The following is a 15,169-nucleotide window of genomic DNA, read 5'->3' as shown; positions in this document are numbered from 1 at the left end:
ATCCCCCAGTGAAAATAACAATAAAGTGACCGAACAGACATGACCCACTGAAAGGGACTCATCAGCAAAAAGCCCTGAGCACCTGGAGCTCCCCAAGCTGAGAGAGACAAAAAGAAAGACCTTCCCCTCTCTGGGTTTCGTTAGGTGTCTCCTCTGTGTACGGACAGCCCTGTGGATCAGCCAGTGTCATCGCCTCCCCTGTACAGCAAATACCTAGGAGAAAAGGGTATTTGCAGTCACCAACAGGAGGGAGGGCAGAGAGACCAAAGAGGATTTTAGCAAAGGGTACAAGGTGCAGCAGGGGAGATCTGAGATGGATGTGGAGGGGCCAATCTCTCTGAAGGAACACAGAGGCAAAAAGTGGTATCCCAAAGTGGTTGAGGAATCAGGGCGCTGGGGCCCATCAAGGTGGCTTGGGCCTGGCCCTTAGCCCTGGTCTACACTAGGACTTTAGGTCGAATTTAGCAGCATTAAATCGATGTAAACCTGCACCCGTCCACACGATGAAGCCCTTTATTTCGACTTAAAGGGCTCTTAAAATCGATTTCCTTACTCCACCCCTGACAAGTGGATTAGCGCTTAAATCGGCCTTGCTGGGTCGAATTTGGGGTACTGTGGACACAATTCGACGGTATTGGCCTCCGGGAGCTATCCCAGAGTGCTCCATTTTGACCGCTCTGGAGAGCACTCTCAACTCAGATGCACTGGCCAGGTAGACAGGAAAAGAACCGCGAACTTTTGAATCTCATTTCCTGTTTGGCCAGCGTGGCAAGCTGCAGGTGACCATGCAGAGCTCATCAGCAGAGGTGACCATGATGGAGTCTCAGAATCGCAAAAGAGCTCCAGCATGGACCGAACGGGAGGTACGGGATCTGATCGCTGTATGGGGAGAGGAATCCGTGCTATCAGAACTCCGTTCCAGTTTTCGAAATGCCAAAACCTTTGTCAAAATCTCCCAGGGCATGAAGGACAGAGGCCATAACAGGGACCCGAAGCAGTGCCGCGTGAAACTGAAGGAGCTGAGGCAAGCCTACCAGAAAACCAGAGAGGCGAACGGCCGCTCCGGGTCAGAGCCCCAAACATGCCGCTTCTATGATGAGCTGCATGCCATTTTAGGGGGTTCAGCCACCACTACCCCAGCCGTGTTGTTTGACTCCTTCAATGGAGATGGAGGCAATACGGAAGCAGGTTTTGGGGACGAAGAAGATGATGATGATGACGAGGTTGTAGATAGCTCACAGCAAGCAAGCGGAGAAACCGGTTTTCCCGACAGCCAGGAACTGTTTCTCACCCTGGACCTGGAGCCAGTACCCCCTGAACCCACCCAAGGCTGCCTCCTGGACCCAGCAGGCGGAGAAGGGACCTCCGGTGAGTGTACCTTCTAAAATACTATACATGGTTTAAAAGCAAGCATGTGAAAGGATTACTTTGCCCTGGCATTCGCGGCTCTCCTGGATATACTCCCAAAGCCTTTGCAAAAGGTTTCTGGGGAGGGCAGACTTATTGCGTCCTTCATGGTAGGACACTTTACCACTCCAGGCCAGTAACACGTACTCGGGAATCATTGTACAACAAAGCATTGCAGTGTATGTTTGCTGGCGTTCAAGCAACATCCGTTCGTGTGTTATCCTCAGGAGAGTGAGATATAATCCATGGTCACCTGGTTGAAATAGGGTGCTTTTCTTCAGGGGACACTCAGAGGAGCCCATTCCTGCTGGGCTGTTTGCCTGCGGCTGAACAGAAATGTTTCCCGCTGTTAGCCACAGGGAGGGGGGAGGGTTGAGGGGGTAGCCACGCGGTGGGGGGAGGCAAAATGCGACCTTGTAACGAAAGCACATGTGCTATGTATGTAATGTTAACAGCAAGGTTTACCCTGAAAGAGTGTAGCCAGTGTTTTATAAAATGTGTCTTTTTAAATACCGCTGTCCCTTTTCTTTTCTCCACCAGCTGCATGTGTTTCAATGATCACAGGATCTTCTCCTTCCCAGAGGCTAGTGAAGATTAGAAAGAAAAAAAAATGCACTCGAGATGAAATGTTCTCCGAGCTCATGCTGTCCTCCCACACTGACAGAGCACAGACGAATGCGTGGAGGCAAATAATGTCAGACTGCAGGAAAGCACAAAATGACCAGGAGGAGAGGTGGCGGGCTGAAGAGAGTAAGTGGCGGGCTGAAGAGAAGGCTGAAGCTCGAATGTGGCGGCAGCGTGATGAGAGGAGGCAGGATTCAATGCTGAGGCTGCTGGAGGACCAAACCAGTATGCTCCAGTGTATGGTTGAGCTGCAGCAAAGGCAGCTGGAGCACAGACTGCCACTACAGCCCCTGTGTAACCAACCGCCCTCCTCCCCAAGTTCCATAGCCTCCACACCCAGACGCCCAAGAACACGGTGGGGGGGCCACCGGCCAACCAGCCACTCCACCACAGAGGATTGCCCAAAAAAAAGAAGGCTGTCATTCAATAAATTTTAAAGTTGTAAACTTTTAAAGTGCTGTGTGGCATTTTCCTTCCCTCCTCCACCACCCCTCCTGGGCTACCTTGGTAGTCATCCCCCTATTTGTGTGATGAATGAATAAAGAATGCATGAATGTGAAGCAACAATGACTTTATTGCCTCTGCAAGCGGTGATCAAAGGGAGGAGGGGAGGGTGGTTAGCTTACAGGGAAGTAGAGTGAACCAAGGGGCGGGGGGGTTTCATCAAGGAGAAACAAACAGAACTTTCACACCGTAGCCTGGCCAGTCATGAAACTGGTTTTCAAAGCCTCTCTGATGCGTACCGCACCCTCCTGTGCTCTTCTAACCGCCCTGGTGTCTGGCTGCGCGTAACCAGCAGCCAGGCGATTTGCCTCAACCTCCCACCCCGCCATAAACGTCTCCCCCTTACTCTCACAGATATTGTGGAGCACACAGCAAGCAGTAATAACAGTGGGAATATTGGTTTCGCTGATGTCTAAGCGAGTCAGTAAACTGCGCCAGCGCGCCTTTAAACGTCCAAATGCACATTCTACCACCATTCTGCACTTGCTCAGCCTGTAGTTGAACAGCTCCTGACTGCTGTCCAGGCTGCCTGTGTACGGCTTCATGAGCCATGGCATTAAGGGGTAGGCTGGGTCCCCAAGGATACATATAGGCATTTCAACATCACCAACAGTTATTTTCTGGTCTGGGAATAAAGTCCCTTCTTGAAGCTTTTGAAACAGACCAGAGTTCCTGAAGATGCGAGCGTCATGTACCTTTCCCGGCCATCCCACGTTGATGTTGGTGAAACGTCCCTTGTGATCCACCAGAGCTTGCAGCACTATTGAAAAGTACCCCTTGCGGTTTATGTACTCGCCGGCTTGGTGCTCCGGTGCCAAGATAGGGATATGGGTTCCGTCTATGGCCCCACCACAGTTAGGGAATCCCATTGCAGCAAAGCCATCCACTATGACCTGCACATTTCCCAGGGTCACTACCCTTGATATCAGCAGATCTTTGATTGCGTGGGCTACTTGCATCACAGCAGCCCCCACAGTAGATTTGCCCACTCCAAATTGATTCCCAACTGACCGGTAGCTGTCTGGCGTTGCAAGCTTCCACAGGGCTATCGCCACTCGCTTCTCAACTGTGAGGGCTGCTCTCATCTTGGTATTCATGCGCTTCAGGGCAGGGGAAAGCAAGTCACAAAGTTCCATGAAAGTGCCCTTACGCATGCGAAAGTTTCGCAGCCACTGGGAATCGTCCCAGACCTGCAACACTATGCGGTCCCACCAGTCTGTACTTGTTTCCCGAGCCCAGAATCGGCATTCCACAGCATGAACCTGCCCCATTAGCACCATTATGCATGCATTGGCAGGGCCCATGCTTTCGGAGAAATCTGTGTCCATGTCCTGATCACTCACGTGACCGCGCTGACGTCGCCTCCTCGCCCGGTAGCGCTTTGCCAGGTTCTGGTGCTGCATATACTGCTGGATAATGCGTGTGGTGTTTAATGTGTTCCTAATTGCCAAAGTGAGCTGAGCGGACTCCATGCTTGCCTTGGTATGGCGTCCGCACAGAAAAAAGGCGTGGAATGATTGTCTGCCGTTGCTCTGACGGAGGGAGGGGCGACTGACGACACGGCTTACAGGGTTGGCTTCAGGGGGCTAAAATCCACAAAGGGGGTGGCTTTACATCAATGAGTATTTCAGGCAGGACTTCACGGAGGGTTCCAATAAGAAATGGTGCACCTAAGTTATTGTTCTTATTGGAACAAGGAGGTTAGCCTGGCCTCTGATTGATACATGGCTAGATTTACCTCGCTGCACCTTCTCTGTGAGTGACTGCAGTGTGACCTAGAGGAATGAGTCCCCTAGACAGGGGAGAAGGCAAATGAGTACAAAACAAATCTGGTCTATTTCTTGTTTTGATCCACTCCATCTATCTTTTACATCTTTGGCTGGCAGCAGACGGTGCAGAAGGACTGCAAGCCATCCACATCTCATGGCTGCTCGGCAGAAGATGGTACAGTACGACTGCTAGCCATCCTCATCTCTTGCCTGCCCGGCAGAAGATGGCACAGTACGATTGCTAGCCATCGTCATCTCTTGCCTGCCCGGCAGAAGATGGTACAATACGACTGCTAGCAATCCGTATTGCCTGCCTGCTCACCATTAGACGGTTCAATACGACTGACTGCAGGACTAAAGAGAATGACCTGGTCAAGTCACCAAAAATTTAGTCCCTGCGCCCATGTCTGCCCAGGCGCTCCCAGCCGACGTGGCCAGGAGCACCTCGGACATGATGAGGACGGCTATCAGTCATACTGCACCATCTGCTGCCAGAAGGCAATGGGTTGCTGCTACTGTGTAGCAATGCCGTACCGCGTCTGCCAGCACCCAGGAGACATACGGTGACGGTTACCTGAGCGGGCTCCATGCTTGCGGTGGTATGGCGTCCACAAAGGTAACTCAGGAAAAAAGGCGCGAAACGATTGTCTGCCCTTGCCTTCACGGAGGGAGGGAGGGAACGGGGGCCGGACAATATGTACCCAGAACCACCCGCGACAATGTTTTAGCCCAATCAGAGTGCTCCATTGTGACTGCTCTGGACAGCACTCTCAACTCAGATGCACGATTGTTTGCCGTTGCTCTGACGCAGGGAGGGGCGACTGAGGACACGGCTTACAGGGTTGACTTCACGGAGGGTTCCAATAAGAAATGGTGCACCTAAGTTATTGTTCTTATTGGAACAAGGAAGTTAGCCTGGCCTCTGATTGATACATGGCTAGATTTACCTCGCTGCACCTTCTCTGTGAGTGACTGCAGTGTGACCTAGAGGAATGAGTCCCCTAGACAGGGGAGGAGGCAAATGAGTACAAAACAAATCTGGTCTATTTCTTGTTTTGATCCACTCCATCTATCTTTTACATCTTTGGCTGGCAGCAGACGGTGCAGAAGGACATATTGCCTGCCTGCTCACCATAAGACGGTTCAATAGGACTGACTGCCGGACTTAAGAGAATGACCTGGTCAAGTCACTAAAAATTTAGTCCCTGCGCCCATGTCTGCCCAGGCGCTCCTGATCGACCTCACACAGGCGACCAGGAGCACCTCGGACATGACGAGGACGGCTACCAGTCGTATTGTACCGTCTGCTGCCACAAGGCAATGGGTTGCTGCTACTGTGTAGCAATGCCGTGCCACGTCTGCCAGCACCCAGGAGACATACGGTGACGGTTACCTGAGCGGGCTCCATGCTTGCGGTGGTATGGCGTCCGCACAGGTAACTCAGGAAAAAAGGCGCGAAACGATTGTCTGCCCTTGCTTTCACGGAGGGAGGGAGGGAGGGAGGGAAGGGGGGACTGACGATATGTACCCAGAACCACCCGCGACAATGTTTCAGCCCCATCAGGCATTGGGATCTCAACCCAGAATTCCAATGGGCAGCGGAGACTGCGGGAACTGTGGGATAGCTACCCACAGTGCAACGCTCCGGAAGTCGACTCTAGCCTCGGTACTGTGGAAGCACTCCGCTGAGTTAATGCACTTAATGCACTTCTGTGGGGACACACACACTCGAATATATAAAACCGATTTCTAAAAAACCGACTTCTATAAATTCGACCTTATTCCGTAGTGTAGACATACCCTTAGAGACCAGTGGGATGGGAAGACCAACCGAGCCCCACCTGCTGGTGAAGACTGTTGTCTCCAAAGCAGCTAACTTGACATGCTTTGGGGATAGCAGTCCCATTGCCCACAGGGGGTTCCCAGCACTCCAGAGGGGTCTCCAGGGCCAAAGTTGATCAGGGGAGGACCCACCGCAGATTGAGGTACTGCAGGCACTTCATGCTCTGAGAGAAGCCATCCAGGGTCTCAAGCTTGTTGTCACGCAGATGCAGGGTCGTAAGCTGTACCAGTTCCTCCAGGCCTTCAAGGTGGGTAATGAAGTTTTGGGCCTGAGCACCAGGAAGGGAGAGGAGAGATTGGTGTGAGGGAAGGAAAGAAAGTTGGAGAAAGGGAGGAGGGAATCAGAATAATGTTATAGTATTAAAATCCCTTTCACTTTCCGCATACTCATCACCCCCAGTGCACTCCTCTAAAGTGCACCCTTCTCTGGGGTGGGGCACAACAACTGTTTAACAATCCAACAACAGTGCTGTGCAATAACTTAGGATAGAAGGTTCAGTGGAATACTGTTTCCAATAGAAGGTGCAGGAAAAAACTTAGGGATGATGAGTCCCTCAGGGCTGGGGCACATGACTTAGAATCATAGAATCATAGAATCATAGAATATCAGGGTTGGAAGGGACCTCAGGAGGTCATCTAGTCCAACCCCCTGCTCAAAGCAGGACCAATCCCCAATTAAATCATCCCAGCCAGGGCTTTGTCAAACTTGTGAGGAGAGGCTGAGGGAACTGGGCTTGTTTAGTCTGCAGAAGAGAAGAGTGAGTGGGGATTTGATAGCAGCCTTCAACTACCTTAAGGGGGGTTCCGAAGAGGATGGAGCGTGGCTGTTCTCAGTGGTGGCAGATGACAGAACAGGGACAAATGGTCTCAAGTTGCAGTGGAGAAGGTCTAGGTTGGATATTAGGAAACACTATTTCACTAGGATAGTGGTAAAGCACCGGAATGGGTTACCTAAGGAGGTGGTGGAATCGCCATCCTTAGAGGTTTTTAAGGCCCGGCTTGACAAAGCCCTGGCTGGGATGATTTAGTTGGGGTTGGTCCTACTTTGAACAGGGGGTTGAACTAGATGACCTCCTGAGGTCTCTTCCAACCCTAATCTTCTATGATTCTATGATGGAGACTAAAATAATCTGAGTTGGGATTTGAGTATGAGGGTTAACACCCTGACTTGGGCAAAGGGATAGGGGATCTTTGACACCTACAAGGACTCAAGAAAAATGTTTTGTGAAAGACTTAACCTCCAGCAGCATCATGTCCCCTACTGAGTAACCCACACCACTCCCTGCAGCACAGTGGCCCCTAGAATTACACTGGGGCATTCAGATCATTATTGATTAGAGAACAGAGTGAGCCCTATGGCTCACCCACAGCACTACCAGCACAGTGGCCCTTCCACAATCTGTGGCCTTGGGTTCTAAATTGTGGCCCTAAGTGTTTGATTATGAATTGAAAATGTGTTTACAGGGTCACAGAGCTTGCCAGACTGGATCAGCCCAGTGGGCCATCTAGTCTGCCATCCTTGCCTCTGACAGTGGCCAGAAACAGACACTTCAGAGGCAGGGGTAAGAAACACTGCAGGAAGCAAATATCAGATAATCTGCATCCAGGGATGTTTTAAGACCTGAAACAGGGAAGTGTTATGTTCCTTCCAATTTTTTGTAGGCTTTGCTGTTATAACTGGATATTTTTGTTATCCATATAAATGTCCAGTCCCTCTTTGAATCTTGCTAAGTGCTTGGCTTCAACAACTACCTCTGTCAATAAATTTCATGGTCTAATCACATGTTGTGTGAAAAAATATTTCCTTGTATTGGTTTTTAATTTGCCATCTTTCAATGTCATTGAATGTCTCATTGTTCTTGTGTTAGGTGACAGGGAGAACAGAAGTTTCTGATTTATCTTGTCTAGGCCAGTCATTATTACAGTTATAGGAGAGGCTGGGACAGTTTGGAGAAGAGGGGGAAGAATAGGGTGAAGCTTGTGGGGAAATGGGCAGAAGAGTCTGTGCCCACTAGAGAACACTCCCTTCCAGAGCCTGGAATGGAACCCAAGATCCCTCACCATTTGTCAGCTGTCAACAAATATCTGTGAAACCCACTGGCAAATGTAAGAACATAAGAATGGCCATATTGGGTCAGACCAATGGTCTATCTAGCCCAGTATCCTGTCTTTCAACAGTGGCCAATGCCAGGTGCCCCAGAGCAAATGAACAGAACAGGCAATCATTGAGTGATCCATCCCCTGTCACCCACTCCCAGCTTCTGGCAGTCAGAGGCCTGAGCATGGGGCTGCATCCCTGACCATTTTGGCCAATAGCCATTGATGGACCTATCTTCCATGAACTTAACTAATTATTTTTTTAACCCCATTATAGTTTTGGCCTTCACAACATCCCTTGGCAATGAGTTCCACAGGTTAACTCTCCATTGTGTGAAGAAGTACTTCCTTTTTTTTGTTTTAAACCTGCTGCCTATTAATTTCATTGGGTGACCCCTGGTTCTTATGTTATGTTAAGGAGTAAATTATACTTCCTTATTCAGCTAGCGAGCAGGAGCAGCTAACAGGGGAGTGTCGTGAGGGAGTTCTCCAGGTGAAGGAGGAGCGATTACATGACCTTTGGAGTAAGTTTGTTGTCTGTAGTGTGTGTGTTTGTGTTTGTGGTGTGCTTGCTGCTTAACTGAAATATACCGTGTGGTCTGTTTGGGGGACCATGTGCTGACCATGTGTGTGCTGAGCCTAGTAGCCTGCTAGGCAAGGCTGAAAGCTTCTTAACGAGGCTTTGATCCCTAAGCCCTTTAGCACCCATCAACCCTTAACCAGGGGACGGGACTGTGACGGGTTGGGTCACAGAGAGCCCCTTGGGACTGCCACCTGATGTGCTGAGACTACCTCTGAGCCTCTTTTCCCTGGCAGCTTGGGACTTCAGTGCCATGTCTTGTTGAGCCAGACACACTAGCCTGCTGCAAACACAGACCCAGGTCTGAACCATGTCCCCCACAAGCTGCAGGCTTAACTGAAAACAGCTTAAGAAATGCTCCAGTCTCCAGCACCCAGATACCCAGTATCCAATGTGGTCCAAACCCCAAATAAATCCGTTTTACTCTGTATAAAGCTCATACAGGGTAAACTTATAAATTGTTCGCCCTCTAGAACACTGATAGAGAGAGATGCACAGCTGTTTGCTCTCCCAGGTATTAATACTTGCTCTGGGTTAATTAATAAGCAAAAAGTGATTTTATTAAATATAAAAAGTAGGATTTAAGTGGTTCCAAATAATAACAGACAGAACAAAGTAAATTACCAAGCAAAATAAAACAAAAACGCGCAAGTCTAAGCCTAATACAGTAGGAAACTAAATGCAGGTAAATCTCACCCTCAGAAATGTTCCAATAAGCTTCTTTCACAGACTAGGCTCCTTCCTTATTAGCATATTTTCATAAAATCATAGAATCATAGAATATCAGGGTTGGAAGGGACCTCAGGAGGTCATCTAGTCCAACCCCCTGCTCAAAGCAGGACCAACACCAACTAAATCATCCCAGCCAAGGCTTTGTTAAGCCGGACCTTAAAAACCTCTAAGGATGGAGATTCCACCACCTCCGTAGCTAACCCATTCCAGTGCTTTGCCACCCTCCTAGTGAAATAGTGTTTCCTAATATCCAACCTAGACCTTCCCCACTGCAACTTGAGACTATTGCTTCTTGTTCTGTCATCTGCCACCACTGAGAATAGCCTAGCTCAGAGGTGGGCAAACTATGGCCCATGGGCCACATCCGGCCCATGGGACCGTCCTGCCTGGCCCTTAAGCTCCTGGCCGGGGAGGCTAGCCCCTGGCCCCTCTCCTGCTGTCCCCCCTCCCGTGCAGTCACATCGCCGTGTGTGCAGTGCAGCTGACTCTGGCCAGGCGGCGGGGCTGCAAGCTCCTGGTGCTCTCAGCAGCATGGTAAGGGGGTGGGGCGGTGGAGGGGGTGGTTGGATGGGGCAGAGATTCTGGGTGGGGGGGCGGTCAGGGGACAGGGAGCAGGGGCCGTTGGATAGGCGTGGGAATCCCGGGGGGCCTCTCAGGGGGCGGGGGTGTGGATAGGGAATGGGGCAGTCAGGGGATGGGGAACGGGGGGGTTGGATGGGGGTGGGGTCCAGGGGTGCCTGTCAGGGGGCGGGGGTGTGGATAGGGGTCAGGGGGGCAGTCAGGGGACAGGGAGCAGGGGCGGTTGGATGGGGGTGGGGTCTTGGGGGGGGCAGTTGGGGCATGGGGTCCCGGGGGGGGCGGTCAGGGGATAAGGAACAGGGGGAGTTGGATGGGTCATGGGTTTTGAAGGGGGCAGTGAGGGGGAGGAAGTGGGCGGAGGCAGATAGGGTGCAGGGGCCAGGCTGTTTGGGGAGGCACAGTCTTCCCTACCCGGCCCTCCATACAGTTTCGCACCCCGATGTGGCCCTCGGGCCAAAAAGTTTGCCCACCCCTGGCCTAGCTCCATCCTCTTTAGAACCCCCCTTCAGGTTAGTGAAGGCTGCTATTAAATCTCCCCTCACTCTTCTGCAGACTAAATAACCCCAGTTCCCTCAGCCTCTCCTCGTAAGTCATGTGCCCCAGCCCCCTAATCATTTTCATTGCCCTCCACTGGACTCTCTCCAATTTGTCCACATCCCTTCTGTAGTGGGGGGACCAAAATTGGATGCAGTACTCCAGGTGTGGCCTCACCAGTGCCGAATAGAGGGGAATAATCACTTCCCTCAATCTGCTTGGAATGCTCCTACTAATACAGCCCAATATGCCATTGGCCTTCTTGGCAACAAGGGCACACTGCTGACTCATATCCAGCTTCTCATCCACTGTAATCCCCAGGTTCTTTTCTGCAGAACTGCCGCTTAGCCAGTCGGTCCCCAGCCTGTAGCAGTGCATGGGATTCTTCCGTCCTAAGTGCAGGACTCTACACTTGTCCTTGTTGAATCTCATCAGATTTCTTTTGGCCCAATCCTCCAATTTGTCTAGGTCACTTTGGACCCTGTCCCTAACCTCCAGTATATCTACCTCTCCCCCCAGCTTAGTTCATCTGCGAACTTGCTGAGGGTGTGCAACGTCATATGGAGCTGTGCAACATCACAGGGACTACTCAGGAGGACGAGGGCTTTAAAAAGTCCGCTTCTCAGCGACCAGAGGAGCTAGTGAACAGGAGCAGCTAACGGGAGTTTTGCAAGGAAGTGTGAGCCAGGGGGCTAGATACACTTAACATTCTGTAAACTTAAAGCCAGACACCCCCTGATAAAAACAAAACAACAACAAAGGAACGAATTTCAGGAGTAAAAAGATAATGCAGGCAGAAGTCCAGCAACAGAGAGGGAGCTATCTAGTTTATTGCACCCAATGCAGCATGTATGATTATCTGCCCTATGGGCAGGTGGTGTATGTATGCATTTGGTGCAAGGAGCTCCTGGCCCTCAGAGACCGTGTATGGGCTTTGGAAACCAGAGTGGCTGAGCTGGAGGAGCTAAGGGAGACAGAGAGGTACACAGATGAGACTTTCCGGGACACAGTCTGACAGCCTCTGTGCTGTTGAAGAGGATGAAAGTCTCAGGGAAGTAGAGCATCCAACTGGAGCAGAGGGAAATGATCCCATAGTTGGCACCCTCCTTCCAGATTATGTTGTGTTATCCTTTCACACTGAGGATACCTCTCTGGGGGAGGGAATTCCAGTTATCAGGAAGAGACAGGTAATAGTTATAGGGGATTCGAGCATTAGAAACATAGACAGCTAAGTTTGCGAAGACTGGGAGAACCGCTTGGTGACTTGCCTGCCTGGTGCGAAGGTTGCAGATCTCTCAAGACATCTAGATAGACTTATGTGTAGTGCTGGGGAGGAGCTGGTGGTCGTGGCACATGTTGGTACCACTGACATAGGGAAGGATAGGAGAGAGGTCCTGGAGGCCAAATTTAGGCTGCTAGGTAAGAGATTGAAGTCCAGGATCTGCATGGTAGCATTCTTTGAAATGCTTCCAGTTCCATGCGTAGGGCCAGTTAGACAGGCAGAACTGTAGGATCTCAATGTGTGGCTGAGACAATGGTGTAGGGAGGAGGGGTTTAGATATATTAGGAAGTGGGAAAACTTTTGGGAAAGAGGGAGCCTATAAAGGAAGGATGGGCTCCACCTAAACCAAAATGGAACCAGATTGCTGGCACTTAAAAAGGTCATAGAACAGTTTTTATACTAAGGGCTGGGGGGAAAGCCGTCAGGTGCGGAGGAGCATGTGGTTTGGACAGAGACATCCCTTAGAGGAGGATCTATTAATGGAGATTCTCTATGTCCTAGTAAGGAGGAGAGGATGGAAGATGATAAAATACAGGTAGGATCTGATGAGAAACAGTCAAATGAAAAAGAGTCTCATTCAATTACATCACATAATGGCAGACAGCTAAAAAGTGACAAGTTTTTAAAGTGCTTATATACCAATGCCAGAAGTCTAAATAATAAGACGGGTGAACTAGAGTGCCTCGTTTTAAATGAGGATATTGATATAATAGACATCACAGAAACTTGGTGGAGTGAGGATAATCAATGGGACACAATAATACCAGGGTACAAAATATATCAGAAGGACAGAACAGGTCATGCTGGGAGGGGAGTGGCACTATATGTGAAAGAAAGCATAGAAGCAAATGAAGTAAAAATCTTAAATGTACCAAACTGTACCATAGAATCTCTATGGATAATAAGTAATTCAATGCTCTAATAACAAGAATATAGGAGTAGGGATATATTACCGCCCACCTGACCAGGATGGTGATAGTGACTGTGAAATGCTCAGGGAGATTAGAGAGGCTATTAAAATAAAAATCTCAATAATAATGGAGGATTTCAGTTATCCCCATATTGACTGGGTACATGTCACCTCAGGACAGGATGCAGAGATAAAGTTTCTTGACACCTTAAATGATTGCTTCTTGGAGCAGCTAGTCCAGGAACCCACAAGAGGAGAGGCAATTCTTGATTTAGTCCTAAATGGAGCACAGGATCTACACCATAGCTGGACAGCTTGGTAATAGTGACCATAATAGAATTAAATTTAACATCCCTGTGGCAGGGAAAACACCACAGCAGCCCAACACTGTAGTATTTAATTTCAGAAAGGAGAACTAAACAAAAATGAGGAGGTTAATTAAAAGAGAAATTAAAAGGCACAGCGCCAAAAGTGAAATCCCTGCAAGCTGCATGGAAACTTTTTAAAGACACCATAATAGAGGCTCAACTTAAACGTATATCCCAAATTAAAAAACATAGTAAGAGAACCAAAAAAGTGCCACTGTGGCTAAACAACAAAGTAAAAGAAGCAGTGAGAGATAAAAAGGCATCCTTTAAAGAGTGGAAGTTAAATCCTAGTGAGGAAAATAGAAAGGTGCATAAACTCTGACAATTGAAATGTAAAAATATAATTAGGAAGGCCAAAAAAGAATTTGAAGAACAGCTAGGCAAAGACTCAAAAAGTAATAGCAAAAAACTTTTTAAGTGCATGAGAAGCAGGAAGCCTGCTAAACAACCAGTGAGGCCACCGGACGGTTGAGATGCTAAAGTAGCATTCAAGGCCATTGTGGAGAAACTAAATGAATTCTTTGCATCGGTCTTCATGGCTGAGGATGTGAGGGAGATTCCCAAACCTGAGCCATTCTTTTTAGGTGACAAATCTGAGGAACTGTCCCAGATTGAGATGTCATTAGAGGAGGTTTTGGAACAAATTGATAAACTAAACAGTAATAAGTCACCATGACCAGATGGTATTCACCCAAGAGTTCCAAAAGAACTCAAATGTGAAATTGCAGAACTACTAACTGTAGTCTGTAACCTATCATTTAAATCAGCTTTTGTACCAAATGATTGGAGGATAGCTAATATGACAACAATATTTAAAAAAGCAATTACAGGCCGGTAAGCCTGACTTCTGTACTGGGCAAACTGGTTTAAACTATAGAAAAGAACAAAATTGTCAGACGCATAGAGGAACATAATTGGTTGGGGAAGAGTCTACATGTAAAGGGAAATCATGCCTCACCAATCTACTAGAATGTGGACAAGGGGGATCCTGTGGATATGTGTACTTAGATTTTCAGAAAGCCTTTGACAACGTCTCTTACTAAAGGCTCTTAAGCGAAGTAAGTTGTCATGGGATAAGAGGGAAGGTCCTCTCATGGATTGGTAACTGGTTAAAAGATAGGAAACAAAGGGTAGGAATGAATGGTCAGTTTTCAGAATGGAGAGAGGTAAATAATGGTGTCCTCCAGAGGTTTGCACTGGGCCCAGTCCAATTCAATATATTCATAAATGATCTGGAAAAAGGGGTAAACAGTTATGTGGCAAAATTTGCAGATGATACAAAATTGCTCAAGATAGTTAAGTCCCAAGCAGGCTGCGAAGAGCTACAAAAGAATCTCTCAAAACTGGGTGACTGGGCAACAAAATGGCAGATGAAATTCAATGTTGATAAATGCAAAGTAATGCACATTGGAAAACATAATCCCAACTATACATATAAAATGATGGGGCCTAAATTGGCTGTTACCACTCAAGAAAGAGATCTTAAAGTCATTGTGGATAGTTCTCTGAAAACATCCACTCAATGTGCAGCGGCAGTCAAAAAAGTGAACAGAATGTTGGGAATCACTAAGAAAGGGATAGATAATAAGACAGAAAATATCATATTGCCTCTATATAAATCCATGGTATACCCACAAGTTGAATAGTGCGTGCAGATGTGGTCCCCCATTTCAAAAAAGATATACTGGAATTGGAAAAGGTTCAGAAAAGGGCAACAAAAATGATTAGGAATATGGAATGGCTTCCGTAAGAGCAGTGATTAATAAGACTGGGACTTTTCAGCTTAGAAAAGAGAAGACTATGGGAGGTATGACTGAGGTCTATAAAATCATGACTGATGTGGAGAAAGTGTTATTTACTCCTTCTCATAACACAAAAGCCAGGGGTCATCAAATTAAATGAATAGGCAGCAGGTTTAAAACAAACAAAAGGAAGTATTTT

The 15,169-nt window shown here is 48.4% G+C and overlaps 2 protein-coding genes across 4 annotated transcripts in view; one reads left to right on the top strand and one right to left on the bottom strand.

Moving 5' to 3' along the window:
- The window catches only part of LRRC23 (leucine rich repeat containing 23), a 32,183-nt gene that overhangs the window by 969 nt on the left and 16,045 nt on the right, over positions 1 to 15,169 (bottom strand). For all 3 annotated transcript variants that reach the window (XM_074934151.1, XM_074934143.1, XM_074934162.1), the window contains exon 6: positions 6,279 to 6,415. In XM_074934151.1, the coding sequence (XP_074790252.1) occupies positions 6,279 to 6,415 (137 nt within the window). The remainder of the gene's footprint in view (positions 1 to 6,278; positions 6,416 to 15,169) is intronic.
- LOC141992563 (uncharacterized) lies at positions 29 to 2,468 on the top strand. Its single transcript, XM_074961805.1, has 2 exons — positions 29 to 1,368; positions 1,948 to 2,468. The coding sequence occupies exons 1-2, from the start codon at positions 786 to 788 to the stop codon at positions 2,466 to 2,468; spliced, it is 1,104 nt and encodes a 367-aa protein (XP_074817906.1). The 5' UTR covers positions 29 to 785.

Source organism: Natator depressus, chromosome 1 (genome assembly GCF_965152275.1).
Source record: "Natator depressus isolate rNatDep1 chromosome 1, rNatDep2.hap1, whole genome shotgun sequence".
Taxonomy (NCBI): Eukaryota; Metazoa; Chordata; order Testudines; family Cheloniidae; genus Natator; species Natator depressus.
This window is presented reverse-complemented; position numbering and strand designations above follow the sequence as displayed.

Bases quoted from the DNA above. Each gene is read 5' to 3' on its own strand.
- LOC141992563 (XM_074961805.1), top strand. From the start codon at position 786: ATGCAGAGCTCATCAGCAGAGGTGACCATGATGGAGTCTCAGAATCGC. The intron at 1,369-1,947 runs GTGAGTGTACCT...TTTCTCCACCAG, and splicing joins AGGCGGAGAAGGGACCTCCG to CTGCATGTGTTTCAATGATC.